Raw genomic sequence first — 18756 nt, 5'->3', positions numbered from 1 at the left:
GCGGCACTGCAACATTGGTGCGAAGGGTGAGAAGAGTAGCATTTTTGGGGTTGAACGGAATAAACGATCATCAGGGCATCAGCATCGGGAGTCTTCCCGTTCGATTCCGGACCATGTCAGCTGCGCACGGCTGTGTGTGCGTCTGGTTTGTGCGAGAATGTTGGTAGCAGGAGGTGGGACACACACTTCATCTTACCACGAGTTCGTTCCTCCGATGTCCAGTCCCATCGCTGGTCGATGTTTGTGACAAGGTTTCCATCAACTTCATTGCCAAATGCTGGAGGTTCTGAAGACCTGAAGTTGATGAAGATGACGATCATGAGCGCGACTTTGTGTCTTGCGTGTGGAAGATGCGGTGCATCATGCACCCGGACCGCAATGATCGTACCGTTTACATGGTGTGCGTGATCGTGACGCGAATGATCGCGAACGAACCGCGTCCAAAGTTCACGCGCGAGGATGTTCCGTTTGCGCAAAAGGCACTCGTCTTGAAGATCTATTCACCGTACCGTGTCGCGTCGGTATAATCCTGCAGCAGAAATTAGCAAAAACAAAGCCCTCATTGCACACGAGTGATCCGGGGCGAGTGTGTCTATTTGCATCGAACTGCCATAATGACAGCTTGACGAAGATGACAGTTAATCCAGCAGTGAAGGGCAACGCGTCGAAGGTGTTGGACATTACATTGGAGATGCGATTTCGGATTTAATTTCCTCTTTTTCTCCTGTTCTCCTGCGTCTCGGTGCGTCTCGTTAGGCGCGTGATGGCACTGGGTTTGCGCGCAGTCCAAGTGACAGGCGGCCAGAAACTGAGACGGCTAATAAAATGCAGCAATAAAAGAGTAGAAGAACGACAAAACGGAAACCTCCACTCTGGTCGGGTTTGCGGTGTTTGCATGATGCGTATGGGTTGAATCTCTCTCCTCTAGTGGCAGAGCCTGGAGCTACCGATTGCTGCAGCTGCCTCCCGCATGTGTGCACAGTGGAACGCGACCCAGAGGGAGAGTACAATAACATCAGCAATCCGGGGGTGGATAACAACGAGCTTCTTCCGTTCCGACGCTGCCCCAGTTCCCCCTCACTCCTCTGGGCTGGGAGTACCGGACGCAAGGACATATTGGTGATGTCTTCGCGCTCAGGGTGCTGCAGTTGCTTCCAAGTTTCTTTCCGATGATCTCGCCGGATCAGATGCATCCGTTCGCAAGGGAAGAAAGCATAAGCAACAGAAAGATTCTCCAGTGCATCCAGGGGAACGGTTCGATGGGCTGCACTGTGTATATTTACAGAACACTTTCCACTGACGTATGTGCACCAAGACCCGGTGCGCGTATGTGTACGGATTGCGTTTTATTTTTTCAGCGCTTCAAAAACAACACTCCAGCCCATGCGTACTTACTTTTCCTTTCCTTGCGTTGGTTAGCAATGGCTGCAGATGTGGATGATTTTTCAAACAAAATCTCTCCCTAATGGCAGAACAGCTTAAGATGCAGGATGAGGCATTCGGAAAGGATATGTGCTCTGCATTGCACAGGAAGCGGTCAAGTATCGTTTGCTTGGTTAATGCAAGAAGTAGTTTATTTGATTTTTGCGATGCTCCAAAATGGCGCAAATAATGCAACAACCGGCCGCTAGTGTTGCGCTGCAGACCTTGTGTATGTGCGCGGTCTAGGGCCGCGGGCTGGACTGCATTCTTCGCATGTACCGAATACACAGCCCGCTGCACTTCGGTTCATTCGGATTGTTGGACAAACAGACGTTGGTAAAATATCCTACAAATTATATAAACAATTCCCGTGTGTGCACGGTTGTGCGGATGCGGTACAATATTTAGTGACATTATCAAAATATTTACGTACGCTGGCGTCGGTGTCGTCGCCCGTACCACGGTTGCTCATTCCGAAACGCATGGCCCCCGTCGATGGCGATGGGATTTGTGCCCCGTTTTTTTTCTTCTCTTTTGGGATGTAGCAGACGACGCCACGGATGGTTGCGACCTCCTGCGGAAGTGAAACGATGCCACAAGGGTCGTGGTGTACCACAGGGCACCGACTTTCGTTTGGCTGCTCTCCGGAGAGCTGGTTAAGAAGCTGCCACTAGACTTGTCCACCGCCCGAGCTGTGTTCCAGCTTCATACCAACTTCGCCCAGGGACCGGGAACCGGGATACGAGGTGCATTCGGCATGTGTTTACTTGCGTGTGGGATGTAGTGAAGATCGCCCTGTACAACCGCAAGCACCCTTGTGGCGGAGGACGCGATGAGCTCGTCGGTTCGGCATATCTGAGCCGGCGGATTGCTGGAGCCCGCGCTTCAAGCTGCCGGAGTCTGCTCTGTTTCGTTCGGTTTGTTTATCTACACTAAACAACGTTCGACATGTACACACCGTAATAATGTGGTTGCTATACGGGGTTTGTGCTGCCCACGCAACGCTGCACAAGCGGGGCAATGCGAAGATTAGTGTTCTTGCCTCTTTTTCGTTGTTGTTGTTGTTGCCTCCCCCGTTACTAAAACTCCACTCCAGAAGCCGGAGGTCCCCATTGACCACAGAATGTGTGCAGCTAGTAGTGGAACTTGAGTGCCTCCACAATTGCATGCTCACGTGCGAATGCGCTGCTTGGTTTGGTGGAATAAACATTCAATATAGACATCAACTGCACGGTGTGGAGGGCCGGGCCATCGGAGGCGTAGCCGGTGAAGCTTTTCCAACGTTTTGTGCGGAACTCTCCAAGCTCCAAGAGCAAGATTCTTGACGAATCCACTCAGGGCCGGGCCAGCTTTGTATCGCGTCGAGCAGCAGCACCTTGACGCGACGACCGTGTCACCAAAGCCGGACTTAGTCACCCTGGACAAATTCCGAAGCGTACTCTCGCACCCCACATGGTGACGGGGATGCTGTGTCACTTTGTCCATCAAATGCCGCAACCTGTTTCCTTTTTCTGGTGAAGGGTTTTTCTCTTTTTGCGCTGGAATGTGTTCATGCACTTTCCAGCACAGCTCCCAACATTGTGTAACACCTGCAAAGGATGCTGTTGCCATGGCGTGGTTCTGTTTTTTTGGGGACACAACGCAACAACGGAGACGTTCAAAGCCGGGGAAACGAACCATTACCACTCGTCATCCTTCGACACGATCTCTCGGCACGAGCACACACCACGGTGACGGTGAAGCATAAAGGCGAACATCTGAAGAAGCGAGATGCTTATCACACCCGTTTAAATAAATCCATCACATGAAGAACACCAAACATGGGTTTGTTCATGGGGATCGCATTCGGAGCACGCATACGGAATCTCACCCGCACAGATTCCGATTCGCTGACCCCGCTTTGAAGTGGAAGGAAAAGCACTTTCAGAACTTCACTTCGGTTCGAGCCGGTTCCGCTTGGCTTTTATTGAGGCTTTTATCGCACAAATCTTTCTTCTACTCGTTGTTTACGGTGTCGCGAAAGGGGATCATAAGAATTTTGGGCACGATTGTGAGCGCGCAAAGTTGAGCATGGCAAGCATGAAATGTGGAATTGTGATAGAGTTAAGGTGAAGATTTCTTTGAAGAGCGATCGCGTATATCATTTTTTCGTTGTGAAGCACCTGGATAAATCAGTGACCCTTCGTTACCTCCGGAAGGCGCACGTGGTGTGAAGGCATTGTAGACAAGTCAATATCACCCCGCATGCTATCTATTCCCGAGTTCCGGTGCCCTCATGTCGACCGAAACCCAATATATCGCGCCATAATGGCTTAAATTGTTCCAAATATGCCCGAATTTTCCGTACCGCACCGCGTGTGCGATGCATAACTGGAGTCAGATAAGGCACACCACACCACACGCGGTGGTGATGGGCCGAGAGAAAAATGATGGAAAATAGTACAAATAAGTAAACACAGCACCCTGAACGCAGCCCTGTACTCGGAGGTGAGCGATACACGTCTGGGGGGAATGACTTTTTCGTTACCGTTCTCCAATGTGTGTGTTTTTTGACGAATATTCTAGCTTCCTAGGCATCTCGAGCAATCTCTGTAGGACATGGGACATGGTAATGTGTCACCAGGGAAGGACGCAAGCGGAATAGTAAACAGAAACCGAACGACTTCCGAAAGTTTTCGGGCCCACTCCATGGAAGCATGGTCCGTGGTGCGCGTTTTTGATAGAGGGACGTGATTCAACATTTGTCAAACGCATAAACTCCTAATGACATTGCCTTTCCCTGTACTCCCGCGGCTCCTCCTTTGTTCCCTTTGTCCCTCCTTCCCTCCCCGCCCGGAAGAACCCACCCAACACGGTGGATACATTCGACGGTGGTTATTTTGATTGTTGATCTCCATAGCTCACGCGGGCTGACGGGTTGTTCGCTTGTGGATTGCTTTATGACTTGGCAAAGGCAACCCAACACGGCAATCGGAAAGCAAACACACTATCGCACATCGGCACATTGCGTGGAAATGGGGGAATAGATTTCTTCTGTTCTGCCTCCACGCACGGTACACGTCCATTAATCCACTTTCGCTCGCTTTTCCAACTCGTTCGTTTGGACAGCACACGAGCGCATATATTTGGTCGTCTTCCGGTCTGGTTGTAGAGCGTCGATTACGTGGCATATTTTTAATACAACATTAGTGCGGCACCCGAAATTACATGTGGCATTAGTGGACGTGGGGTGTTTCGACGACGTACAAATCGGACGGATGAACTAAAGCTTGACCGCGTACAGCGGGAGTGACAACACAGTTTTATCGGCGCTACAAATGAATTTCCTTCCTAATGAAAATGGGAAATGCTCGCGTTCCTTTCGGCCTCAGAGTGTATGTTAATGATGTATGTTACTGACCCCTTGCTTCTTTCTTCTCCTCCACAGACACCCGCTATTCCCGCTGTTGGCACTAATCTTCGAAAAGTGTGAACTAGCAACCTGCACTCCTCGAGAACCGGGCGTGGCCGGTGGTGACGTTTGTTCGTCAGACTCCTTTAGCGAAGATGTGGCTGTATTCAGCAAACAGGTACGTACGGTTTTACGTTAAGCATCGTCGCCACCAACAATTGTGGTCTCCTTTTTGGGAAAGACAAGCGATCTCGAGTTCCCGAGGTTTGGTTGATGAGAACTCTGCAGCGAAGACGCCAAGTGGAATGCATTCTTCTGTTGACCACACCGGAGCATCGTGGTGCTCCGACATGATGTTTAGCACTCCAGCTTTCCGGGAGTTGTGTGTGTGTTTGTGTTGTTTTGGGACAGTGTGATATTAATCAAAGTCACGGGCGAAGAACCATATGAGGTGCTCACCCAGAGGGAGGTCCCCGTTGATTGCCGATCAACAAAGTAATGCTTAATGCATCCCACGATCACGAGAGCACTCGCACACAATGGGAGAAGAAAGGCACCCAACCAACCAACCCGGGCCAGGATGATCGTGTGAAAAGAAGCAGAAACGATCGATCATTCATAATCAACCGATGGTCGTATCGCAGCTTGAAATTGATGGCCATGGGGTCCTTCGTCACTCCGTCCCGCGGCTGGCCGCGTCGTTTGTTTGTCATTTGTTAGCAGCAGGCCTGTAGGTCTTCGCCAAAACACCACACTCAGCGCCAGCCATGGCCTGCCCGGCTGCTAACTATAGCGAGCAGAGCGGGGCAACAACGGCATTGCTCTCGGTACCATCGCGACTTCGCCTTTCGGATGACCTTTTCACGCCACGGCACGAGATGATGTGGCGTCTTGATGGGAGGCCTGCCCGAAAACACTCCGCCATGGGCATGCCATCGGTAGGGCCGAAGGGAATTGGATACGCTGCCCTGGTGTGATGTTCCTTCGTGCACTCCCCGGGTTCCCCATTCCCATGGCCAACCATGCAGTTCGGGCGTTTATTTGCGTTTGTGAGCCGCGCGAAAGTCGATTAATTAACGGTTTTTATGCAACCCACTAGAATACCGTGCGAGCTGCCGCGATTAATTAACGGTTTTTATGCAACCCACTAGAATACCGTGCGAGCTGCCGCGAACTGCCGCACGGGTGCGCTTCTTGCGTGCTTTGTTTTCTTTGAAAAATCCATTTACCCATTTCCTGGCGCGCCCTGCCTAAGTGAGATGGATTTTCACGCACACCAGCACGTGCGTTCCGTCTGGGCGCACAGTATCGTGGCGCGTTAGCACGGGAAGCAACAAACATCCGCGACGTTCCTCCGATCCGAGTGAGATCGCACTTTTGGCGACACCGGAATGCTTAAGTGGTACCATAGCGTAACGCGTCGCTTACCCCGGCGTGCGCCTGGTTTTGTGCACGGCCAATGAAAAAAGCGCGCAAGGTCGCGTCCCACCCTTCGCAGCCGTCCAACGGCATCCACGCCACGGCTCGACAACTCGTTTGCGCTCGGTTCATTCACAGGGGGTGTGTGTGTGTGTGCACGGGGTTCCCGAAAGATCCCCCCCCCCCCCCCCCAATAAACAGCTGCGGCAAGACTGGCGGACGGAGCGCGAAAGTCATTAAAATGTGCGGGCCCAGTTTAATGATCGGCAGGCGGGGGACAAAGGCATTGGCAGTGGAGGTGCGCGATGCGGGGTCGGTACCGTACCGAATCCACATCATTCCCAAGACACCCGAGAAACACCCCGATGGCGAGGAAGATCATTCAACATTTTATGTCATTCCTCAAATCGACGTGTCCCTGAGAGCACTCTTGATTCCATCGCCATCGTCTGTGTGTGTGTGCGTGTGCACCCTTGTCCACAGCCAGAGGGAAAAACCATAACCGGTCCCGGAAAATCTTAACTCCCGGTCTCCTCGTGGCCGGGTCTGGAAGAGAGCGAGAGACAAGGATACAGAGGAACCAGATCAGGCAGAGCGAGGGCGATAAAACGCGAGCGTGCGCGCGGCATTCGGACAACTTTATGGCCGTTTTAAGAGGCTGTAAAAAAGGTGGCAAGGCGTGTGCTATCTGCCCGATTCCCGTCGTGTCGGCAGTCTTGCCGTGCCGAGATTCGGAACAGTGGGGTGTGTGTGTGTGTGTGTGTGTGTGTGTGTGTGTGTGTGTGTGTGTGTGTGTGTGTGTGTGTGTGTGTGTGTGTGTGTGTGTGTGTGTGTGTGTGTGTGTGTGTGTGTGTGTGTGTGTGTGTGTGTGTGTGTGTGTGTGTGTGTGTGTGTGTGTGTGTGTGTGTGTGTGTGTGTGTGTGTGTGTGTGTGTGTGTGTGTGTGTGTGTGTGTGTGTGTGTGTGTGTGTGTGTGTGTGTGTGTGTGTGTGTGTGTGTGTGTGTGTGTGTGTGTGTGTGTGTGTGTGTGTGTGTGTGTGTGTGTGTGTGTGTGTGTGTGTGTGTGTGTGTGTGTGTGTGTGTGTGTGTGTGTGTGTGTGTGTGTGTGTGTGTGTGTGTGTGTGTGTGTGTGTGTGTGTGTGTGTGTGTGTGTGTGTGTGTGTGTGTGTGTGTGTGTGTGTGTGTGTGTGTGTGTGTGTGTGTGTGTGTGTGTGTGTGTGTGTGTGTGTGTGTGTGTGTGTGTGTGTGTGTGTGTGTGTGTGTGTGTGTGTGTGTGTGTGTGTGTGTGTGTGTGTGTGTGTGTGTGTGTGTGTGTGTGTGTGTGTGTGTGTGTGTGTGTGTGTGTGTGTGTGTGTGTGTGTGTGTGTGTGTGTGTGTGTGTGTGTGTGTGTGTGTGTGTGTGTGTGTGTGTGTGTGTGTGTGTGTGTGTGTGTGTGTGTGTGTGTGTGTGTGTGTGTGTGTGTGTGTGTGTGTGTGTGTGTGTGTGTGTGTGTGTGTGTGTGTGTGTGTGTGTGTGTGTGTGTGTGTGTGTGTGTGTGTGTGTGTGTGTGTGTGTGTGTGTGTGTGTGTGTGTGTGTGTGTGTGTGTGTGTGTGTGTGTGTGTGTGTGTGTGTGTGTGTGTGTGTGTGTGTGTGTGTGTGCATGGTTGTGCGACGGTTTCGTCTTGGATATTTGGTCGATCCTTTGCGACCTGGTGCAGTGAAGAAGTCGTGGTTGTTGAATATCTCGCCACTCCTTTATTCTCACTGCCCCGCACAGGACATTCTACGGCACTCAGCGCTCCCCAAGACTCGCTTTTGGTGCTCTACGAAATTGGTTCCTCTTTTTTGTGTGTTTTTACGGTGCTAGTTCGTGTCCGTATGCCGTCCGGGAAGAACCATGGATAGATCCAGAATGACCGATGGGTTGATACTCGAGAGGGCTCGCTTTACAGTCCTAATGGGGGATAACGAACGCAAGAGGTGGGAATATTGATTGATTCTAGGTCATTTCTAGTCTGACCGTAATCAATCCCCCGGGGGTTTGCCGAGAAGCAGCAGCAGCAGCAGAAAAGAAGACATTGGACATTGGAAGGTGTGGGTATCGCTCGCCATCGTACTGTCCGGGTCATTACCGATGTTGATGTTATTTTGTTATTTATTTCGTTCGCCCGCCACCACTCTCGCTGCGTCATCAGAGCAGCATCCGAGACGGTTCCGAGATGGGCGTCAGAGCGCCCACGCCACTGTCTCGGCGCATTTGGGACGCATGTTGACCGTCTAATAAAGACCCGGCCCAAGAAATAAAGTGAAACCGAAATTTACCTTCCATTTTTTGAAGATACATGACAGAAGACAAACAACACAAAAAAAATCACTAGACGACACTCAACGTAACCGCAGATGGACCTCGTCGTCATGCTTTGGAACTCGATCCCTACGCACCCGGCGATGGCTGCCTGTCTTGGGTATGCTTTAAAGAGTCTTGCATTACACTGACCCAAGGATCGGAAGGGATGGAGGGATGGATGCAGACGGCCTGTCGGAAGGTGTTTACTTCGGCACAGCCCACATCATTTCAAGAACAGACGAGCCAGGAGGAACCGAAAATCGATAACACAATGTGTGCATTGTTCAACGCCGTCTGGGCGACTATTGTTGTGTTACGCGTATTTCGCGAATTCCACAGCCGCACATTCCACGGTGCTGGACCTTTGTGGAGCGAAGCAGCACACACACAAAAAAATGTAGCGGATCATGCTGTTCAGCATCAAGATAACGGGAGGACACATCACTACCGTGAGGCTTCACCCCTTTCGGGTACGATCGCGACACCAACTGCAGGTCAGGTTTACAATTTTTGGGGCGGTTTTTGCTCCCGTTTTTTTTCCTCGGATCTCGCAGGCACGACCGCGTGACTGGGCAAAAATGTAAATTTGGCTGATGACCCATTCGTTTCTGCGCGGTCTGTGCTTGGCTGTAACGACAGGTTTTTGTAGTTGATGAAGTTGATATTGTACTGCTGAGTAAGAATGTACCAGTTAGTAAGAATGTACCATATCCATCCATATCTAATAGTAGATTTCTATTTCTCGGGTGACTCAAGACCGCAACAAGCATACAATATTGCTCTATTACACGCAAAGGGATAAATTATGAAGATCTCGTGACGGCAGGTGCCAAACAGAACAAATCAAATAAAACTACTTTGCGAGTCATTTTAACGATCTGCCCCTTGTCCGTTTTGCTGTCTACTCACACCTTACAGTTCGATCGTTTTTCTCTTCATCATCCTTGAATGATTCGTCGAAAGTTTCGTTTAGCAAAAGAAACTCCAAATGACCGCAAGCGATAATTATAGGCTTGGTCTGCACTTAAGTTATTTTCAATCAAAAGATATCATCAAATTTCGTTTTCATTTCGATCTGGCAGCTTGGCCAGGTTCATCTGCATATTTAGCGAGTTCACTTCGTACAGAAAGGTTTGGCTCGCCTGGCTCGCAGACCTTTTGAATCGCTTACTCTAACTGTCCCTCTAACCTCACGGCACATGTTTGGACGATTCGGGGATACGAGCGTTTCATCAGAATTATGATGTCGATCGTACAGAACGTCAGGTTGTCCGTTCCGTTGCAAAGACGCAAAGGCCAGGCCCATTCTTCAGGCAGAAACATTCTGAGCAGCATTAGAAGTAAATGTATTGCTCTTGCTGCCTGCCGATCATTCAATGATCCACCCACCGTTTACGATGGGCATCGTTTGTAGGATACCCACCGAGAAACATTCTGCGCTGGGATTTTACAAAGCCAAATGCCCAAACGGTTGAAGAACACAAAAAGCTGGCACAGCATGGAAAACGAGAGGGTTAACGAAAACGGAACGAAATAAAATTTCTTCCAGATGACACTAATCTGATTTTCTTCTTGATGCGTTTTTCAAGCTTAACACACATTCTTCGCTTTGGTTTGTTGATCTTCACCTTCTGTTTCTGTCCGTGTTTGAGTTTTTGTGGGCAACGGCAGCGAACCTTTCGGTTCGTACGGACTTTTTTGGAGTTATTTCGTTGTTGTTGTTGTTGTTGAAGTCGGAAACTTATTTTCTTTCTTCACTCTGTTGTGATTGTTGCAAAGTTTTTTTTTGTTACACCCGTTTTTCGCCCGTTCTGCTTGTTAGCAGGGTAGAGGACTCGGCACAGCATCCAGAGGTTGCTAGTTAGAAATTTTGGACCGTCAGCTTAGCCGAAACCGAGACCGAGAGCGAACGTATAAATGCCCTCGGTAACCCTCAGCCGGGTTTCGCCCGTTCATGAGCCATTTGCAGTACGTTGGGATGCTGTTGTGTGTGTGTGAGTTTTTTTTCAAATTCTTTGGTAGGTTGCGGAATAAAAAAGCGAATCGTTCTTTGCGAAGCGGGACGTTATTTTAATGCCGTTTTGGTTTTGTTCGGTCGCTTAAAGTGATCAATGTATGGGATGGGTTTTTGGATCGGGGAGAGCGGGTAAGCTGGAAACCAACCAAAAACGGGAAGGGCACACATAAAAGGCAGAAACAGCAAAAATGAAATAAGAGATAAAAATAGAATAAACTTTACGCTTCAACGCACCAGAAAAAAATACACATGCACACAATGATAGTGGCAACATAAGACCAAGAGATCTAAAAAGAGCAAAACGTGCACGAAAAATCGGTCGGAGTCGGACCAAAAGATGTTTGAAATTTAAGATGATTTCGAAGGTTATTTTCACGATCACAGTGAAGTGTGTGATCTAATCGAGTGCGGGTCCTGTGGTGCATTTGGTTAAGGTCATATTTTGTGGGTAGACGAGTCTCCCTCTCCGCTGATCGCCGATTGCCTTGAGAGATGCATCCATTTCGGGTGGGAAATCTGTTGCTTTAAAGCGGAATTCTAATTTACTCTTACCACGATCGGTTGGAATTCGCATTCGAAGTGTGGAACTCGACTTTTTTCTGTGTTGCTGTGAGTGTCTTGTTGATTTGCAGTGTGCCTAGTGTCGGCCGTAGTACGCTACATATTCGGCACACACACGGGGTCACATAGAAACGCTCCAAGATTGCGCTGGATCAAATTCCACCGCGCAGATGATCATTTGAACAAAAGCCCGCCGGGGGCAAATAGAAACACAACCAAAAGCATATGTTTCTGGCTGCTTCGGTACATTCGCGCTTGCGTTACCGTACCTCAAAAGCTAGAAGGATTCGCCCCGGTAATGGTTGGTATCTTTTCAATGTGATCCACAGGGTTGGTGGTAGACGATCACGGTGGAAGAGACGAGCTTATACCGTCGTGACCCAACTCGTGAGCCCTACGCGAAGGGCAAAAGGGCCGCAGGAATCTAGCCCTAGCAGGGTGGATAGAAAATGGAACGTACGGTGTACATGGCACGCTGTACACGCATCCACCACTGGCTAAACACTTTCCATTATGGATGCGTAGAAAAAAGGAATAACCCCCTGGGAAGACTACACCAAGAGGCGAAGGAACGTGGGACGACGAGGGGAACGGAAAACACAGATGGGATCAGTGAGCGGGAGAAATAACACAACACCTTCCACTGAAAAGGTCTGAATTCCCGGACCCGTGATCGTGACGACCAAGATTCGAGCAGCGAAGAGGCGTGTGCAATGCGCGGTAAGGCTTTCGGGCCCTTGCTACACAATGGGAACACAGAAAGGGGGAAAATATCGAAGATTACAATTATGTGATCAAAAGAGACTTTCAATTTTGCTCTTATTCATTATGTCGGATCGGCCCGGTACCACACCGAACCCTCTTTCATGCCGATCTGCTTTCTTCCTAGTTCTGGTCCACCATTTTCACTGGAGAAGGGAGGGTACACATAAAGGGAGGCAGAGGAGCACTTTGGAGTGTGCATGTTCCACTCCGCCGATGGTCGATGCGACCTTGGGTCGCTAGATAACTTGGACTGCGTGCGCCACTGAGTTATGCGGTTCTGTGGCCCGATGAAGTCTAGTGCTTTGGCTACATAATTTTCATTTTCCTATTTGATTAGTTCTACCTGCCGTTAAGTTTGGAAAGAGAGAGAATGAGCGTCAGAGTTCTTTCTGCCTTGGACAAACACTTTTTTTGTTCAACTTAACCAAATCAACAAAAACGACCTTCGGCTCGGGATCCACGTACGTTAGGACCTAATGTTTTGGAACTATCCATTCCATCCTCCCAATTGCCGACAAATGAAATCCGTTGCGCTAGGGACACGACCCTTCCGATCATCCCGAGGGGATTCCAATTTGTAAAAGAAAGGCCCTAACCCTCTCGGCAGGCTGGCTGACTGGCTGCATCATGTGCAAACAGCCAAATGACAGCCCGAGCCGATTCCCGCAGCGCACCGGAGGGCTCCGTTGCGTTCTCCCGCTTTTCACTTTCCTCCGGGAAGATCTCCTTCCTCGCTGATCGCTGATCGCACGGGGTGTTAGCATTAGGGACCTCCTTAAGGGTTTTTTTTTAATTTTTTTGCTTCGAGTTTAGACTCTTCGACATACAGGATGGGTCTAGGTTTGGCACTGGGTTTTTTCCCCCTTTTTAAGCAGACCTTCTTGGGACCTGCAGTGTGCGGTGTTGGCCGAAGAAAGACACACACAACAACAGAAAAACGCTACAACAATCCACGGGGTGACATTGCTGGTGTGTGTTTGTATCGGGATTTTGGGACGTTCGTGTGCCGGGGACTAGCCTTTTTAGGAATTTCATTATTTTCCTGCTCTTGGGTTTGGTTTTCGTTTCGTTTCATTTAAGTTTTTGTTACAGTTTTTTTGTTGTTGCTTCCTTTGTATGATGCCTCGTTTTGCTTTCGATCTAGGCGAATGGAACGCGCGAAGATCACCCAAACGCACTGTTTCATTCTCCGGGCTGGATCGTTAGTTTTTTGTATTTTTTTTTTCTCCATTCTTCCGTATAAAAGCAGTTTAAGCTGCGGCGGATGGTTTTATTTTTCAGCCACTCCACTCCTCCCGCTGTCCCTCTTTCCTTGTGTTCCTGTTGTGTGTGGAGGAAATGTAGGGAACATCCTTTTGCGCCCTCCCGGTGAGATCGATTGCTTTTTTGGCTGCTAAAGAGCTGAACGCGCGAGAAGTTTTGGCAAATGCAACAAGGGGACCTTTTGATTTTGTTGTTTTGCACAAAAAAAAACCGAACAAACGAACCACTAACGAACCTCAGGACCAGAAGAAGAAAAAACCATCTCAATATCCCTTACTTATTTTCTCCATTAGCTTTTTTTACTCTCACGCTCCCTTTTACGCACATGCAAAGGAAAAAACGATTAAATAATAAAAACAACTCCAAATAAACCGGGCTTGGCATACTTTGTAATGTGGAAAAGTATGTAGCAGTAGTAAAAGAAGATGGCATTAGGCCAAAAACAGAACATGCTAACGATCAGGATGGGTCAGTTTCCGTTGCCGTCGGGTCTGGCAATCGCTTCTGTTCGCTATTTTTTTAGCGTGTTTTAGTCACTGTCAAACTGTTCTGCAGCGCAAGATGAATCCGTGCAACTTGTGCAAAGGGGAATTTCCCAGATTTTGTCTATCGCTTGGCAATGGAAATATGAACGAAAAGGTTACTGTAGAAGGGACACACGAACGCATTTGATTGGATTATTGCGTAATAACTGCCAGGTGTGCTATGATTCGATCGTTTTGCGTGCAAAATCGGTTCGATGGCCTCTTTATGTCAAATTGTTTCTTCCTGATGGTGGTACACCGTTTAACATCCCTTACTGGAGTAGGAAATTTTAAGGGTTTCAACATCCAAGTTCTTCTAAGGAAATAGAATCTTTCGTTTGGATATGTCCAAATCGGATCCAGATCGCATAAAAGCAGCAATGGTGAAAAAAAATCAGAAGCAGTGTCAAAAATCAATTACCACTGACTGAAACCCGGGAAAAAGGTCGCGAACACCGGTCTGTGTCCGATCGTCTATGTCCAGGTCCTCGCGACACAACCGGACCTTCAATATGGGTAGTTGATCTGAAGGGGACATAATTCCGGGGGGATTCCTGGCTGGAATGAAGTTTCAGAAAGAACACAAAAGCAACCAAAGCATTTCCGTTCGTCACTTCATATTCCTTTAAGTCTCTTTTCCTTTGCTTAGGGAATAGTTTGCGTTCAACATGTTCAATGCCATGTGTTATTCTTCTCGCTTTAAGATCGTACGGTGTCCTTTCGCTTTCCCGATGTTGCAGTTGGCAGTTTGGGATTGTTGGTTTGAGAAATCTAATCATTCACACAGCTCACAAAGAGAGTACCATGAATTCGATCACCAGCCTGTTGGTGATCTCAAGCTTTTCCAGTGAAACACAAACTGGGCAGAGTGTATCTTTGGGACCTGTTGTAAGGTTGGGATTTGGGAGTTTTTTTTAGACATTCCTAACATGTAGGGTTGGTCTTCCAGGAATTGGAAACCGTACAACAATCACTAGCAGCGCATCTTGTACATCTTTGAGGTTTTTCTCTATTTCATATCCGACAGCATGTTTTGCATCGGATTTGAAAGATTCGAAAGCATTAGAATTGAGCAATGTAAAAAAATCTGCCGGGAGGAGGTCATCTTTGTATGTCAGATGGGTTTCTTACTCTCGGACACATGGGACATGGAGAACCAGAGTTCCTTACTTCGTCCAGTGCGTTCCCATGGTGTAGTAAAATAGGATTGCTACACAATCTGGGGTGCTGGAATGCAATGAAACAAAGACCAAAAAGGCACAGTACACACAGTTGTAACCGAGAGAGAGAGCGAGAGAGAGAGTGAGAGAGAGAGAGAGAGATAAAGAGGGTGAAAGAGAGTGGAAAAAACCTCTGCTGCCATATGCCGTTTCTCCGGATGCCGACAACAGATTTCGATGGATTTAGCTTTTTTCTTTCAAACATTACTCAAAGAAGCAGAGGCATCGAAATGGGCAAAACTGCAGTCTGCAATTGCAGATGCCGATTTGCACAGCAACCACAGTAACACAGCAGGTAAATGCGGCAGGTCGAACCATCCGTCCTCCGTTCAGCAACAGTTCCGCGTGCAACGAACCGGATGGTCAATACTATTTGGCACAGGCTACTTTGCTGTTTTTTTGTTATCTGGGTCGCGTTTCTTTGGACCTTTTTTGCTCTGTCTCTGTTGCTGCTGCTGCACATCTTGCATGGAAATGTGCACTTTCAGCTTCATTTGTATTCGCCAAGGACGACCACACGGGTCCGGGAGCTACGGGGGAGATTCGCGTTTTCTTTTTGTTGCCTTCTTTTCCACCGGTCTGAGTCGGATTCAGCTGGATGAGGTCATCGAAATCGAATTCGTCACGCATATGCCATATGTGCGGGCTGGCTCAACTGCATGTGGTAACAGTCGTTGCCGAGAAGCAGAGGTCATTGATTGCAAATCTGTTTCTGTCTGAGAAGCACCAAATGACATTTAATTGGAGTTTTATTCCGTTACGTTCCGAGGAGTTTGAAAGAAACTTCTCCTGCGTTCGGGGCAGCCACTAGCGTTCGTACACCCTAATCTTCGTGCGTTTGCGACCGAGCGAAAGATTTATGCGTTACGTGAAATCGTTTCCTGGTAGCAAACAGCGGTAACCCCCCGAGTAAGGTAAATTAATCACTTGACCACAAATAATTAGTGCCGAAAAACAAAAACATTCCCACTGCACCAACCAACCAGCCGGCCAGCCTGCCGGTTGTACAAACAAACAACTTAAGCAAACTTTGTTCGAGTTCGGGTTCGGAAGGTAGAATAAATAACGAAATGGGTTGCTTCGAAATGGTTGCAATAAAACAGAAGTAAAGCAAAGCAGCAACTCCTCATGCAGGCAAGGAAGCAAAAAATAAAACCTCCCTACGACGTGCATCATAAAAAGGCGTGAAAGTATGACGAGAATTTGTTTGGAAATTTATGCAATCATCAATGAGCAGCCGAAGAGCAGTCGGTCCGGGGGCGCGAATGGTGCTTTGGTCATGGGCATACACAAAACACGCCGATCGCTTTCTCACTCCCGCCACGAAAGCCTTTTAAAACAGGGAACGAAAAATCTGCAATCAATACTCGATCTACAAACAACAACTATTTACAACTATATGCACACTTGGTGCGATCCCCACACGTGGTCGCGCGCGGGGGCCCTTACGCGATCACGGCGATGGGTCTGGGCTGGTCGGGAAGGGCCAGAGACAGACAGCGAGAGTGAGATAGAGCGACCGTGAGATCCCCAACACGTACGCCCAAGATGCCCTTTTTGATGATGGAATGTTTATTTTGGTTTTGAGGTTCTTCTTTTATTTATCGTTTTTTTTTGTGTTTTGTTCTCGTGTGTTTTAATGCAGTCTGTGCACATTGGATTTCGTCCGTCCGTGGCGTTTCGCTCACCGTTTCGGGATCGTCCTGCGGAATGAGTACACGGTGTTGGGACCTGCAGCAGCTTCTGCGGCTATTGGGGCCCGAACGATAATTTATGAGCCTCACTTACATCTATATATGTGTGTGGCAGTATTGGAACAGGCGCCATCCGCCTCCATCCAACCATCACCCCCACCACCGCTACCGCCCTGCATCGTACTCGCACCACAAGGGTAGAGCATATTTTATTAGGCCTATCTCGAAACGATTTGATTATTGTTTTGATCATAAATTTGACCAAAACCAACCCAATACCGAACAGCATTCGGCACCTTCTCACATTCTCTCACACCCGCATTAACCGGGTGGCGCCTGAAAGGAAGACGTTTCTCTTTCTTCTTTTTTTATTGTTCCTCCCCATTCGAAATGAAGATTGTTTAATGGTACGGTGCGGGTATTTAGTTTTCTTCGGGGGGTTTCGATTTCTCGATAGCAATTAGCTGCATGAGAGGAGACGGAGGGGCGCGTTTTTGGCAATTTGGGATGCTGAGCAGTGAAAGATATGTTATTTCCGGTTATCGACAGTCGATACACGCGCAGGATGATGAAATTAGCCCGCGTGCCTGTTACTGTGCCACCGTGCCTTCTCGTCCGTGTTGGCTGTGGCATCGGATTAGGCACCGGAGAGCAATCCAATCGAGTCCGAACTACCGATACCGTCCATTAAGGAATCATTGTCGTATGGCATTTCGGTTTTTGCGGGCCGTTCGATTTCTGCTTCCGCCTGGGAATTAAGAGACCGATAGTTTTGGCCGTGTGTGCTTCGATAACTCTTCTGACTTCTGATGAGAACTCCTTGGAAAACCGATCCATATCTCTGGAACAGAGCGGATAGAAAAACCAAAAGAAGAAGTAATTACTAATTACCATTTCTGAATGCGTTTGGCTTTCCTTTCATTCCGATTTCGGACCATTCTCGTCTACTTCGCCCTGTACCGATGGGTTTTAGGTACGGGAATTATCTCATCAGCAGGTCCGGCCTCCCGGAATAACAAAAACTTGTCTCGCTTGCTTTGCGGTTGCTCTTATTCTTACTGGCTGGTGCTGCCTAATGACACATTTTAATAACATGTGCCGAAAAGGGAGGGATCGTTCAAATCGCCGCATCGCATAGCACTAATAAATGCTCATAATTTATGTAAAAACCGTGTGCACCAGATGCGAACGATGAAGGCACCGGGATGAAGAGATGATTTCAGGGGGTGGGGGGGGGGTTTCGGTTCCCTCGGTTCATATCTTGATACGATCGTGCGTAGCATGAGAGATCCGATCGGCCAAACCTTCGCTGACGTATCCTTTCGATCGCAGAACTGTTGGCTCTGTTCCTCGGTAGGGTAATTTATAGCTTATCCCTAAAACGGCGTTTTAATATACTTTAACACCCAAGACGAGGTCGGGGTAGGGAAGACACTCTCTAACAAGGTCGAAGCTAATCGGGTTGCCTGGAGGTGGACAGTTTCTGAACTCGAGCGTTAAATAGCTGCTCCACCGTCGTTAAGTCGATCCGCTTAAAGGACCAGCAACATTTGCCTGTCCAACACGGTTACACGGGAGGACTTTATAATTGTTCCATGTTCCTTGTTGGAGAATTAATCGCAACTTCTGGGGACTTCCTGAGTTACGGACGGTACGAATGTCCCCAGTGTCGTGAGGAATTTTCGGAAACTGTTTACCACGGGAATCACTACAAGTCACGGAAGTTAGCTGTACTGCAGACCGCGTGCTTCGCTTCGACTTCACATGTCATTACCCATGATACAGCTTGGTTTGATAACATCAACGAATAGTTTCGGTACACTCGTAAGTAGAATTCGTCTTAAACACGCACACTTGCCGTATCTGTAATCGAATTTCGGAGCGCCAAAGTGCAATCGAGACAGAATTATACGTATCTCGTCCCGGTTTGCAATACTGCCGGAGTTGGATTAGAAATTTGGAAAGTCAATGACAAATTACGTCTAATTGCCGTTCCGCATGTTGCAATTAATAGAATCCTTATCGAAAACTTCCGTTCGATTCTGAGGGAAGTCATTTAAATTGACTTTCAAATTATTCGCTTTCCCATAAAGCGGCAATATTCCCTGCGCCCATAAAATGGTAAATGAAATCACCAAACAAAATCGACACGA

General features: G+C 48.5%; 2 protein-coding genes across 2 annotated transcripts in view; one reads left to right on the top strand and one right to left on the bottom strand.

Moving 5' to 3' along the window:
* Positions 1 to 18756, top strand: part of LOC128309459 (homeobox protein homothorax) — a 169862-nt gene that overhangs the window by 30498 nt on the left and 120608 nt on the right. Inside the window, exon 4 of the mRNA XM_053045859.1 lies at positions 4850 to 4991. Coding sequence (XP_052901819.1) covers positions 4850 to 4991 — 142 coding nt within the window. The remainder of the gene's footprint in view (positions 1 to 4849; positions 4992 to 18756) is intronic.
* Positions 1 to 18756, bottom strand: part of LOC128309458 (uncharacterized) — a 195683-nt gene that overhangs the window by 106290 nt on the left and 70637 nt on the right. The window lies entirely within an intron of this gene.

Source organism: Anopheles moucheti, chromosome 2 (assembly GCF_943734755.1).
Source record: "Anopheles moucheti chromosome 2, idAnoMoucSN_F20_07, whole genome shotgun sequence".
NCBI lineage: Eukaryota > Metazoa > Arthropoda > Insecta > Diptera > Culicidae > Anopheles > Anopheles moucheti.
This window is presented reverse-complemented; position numbering and strand designations above follow the sequence as displayed.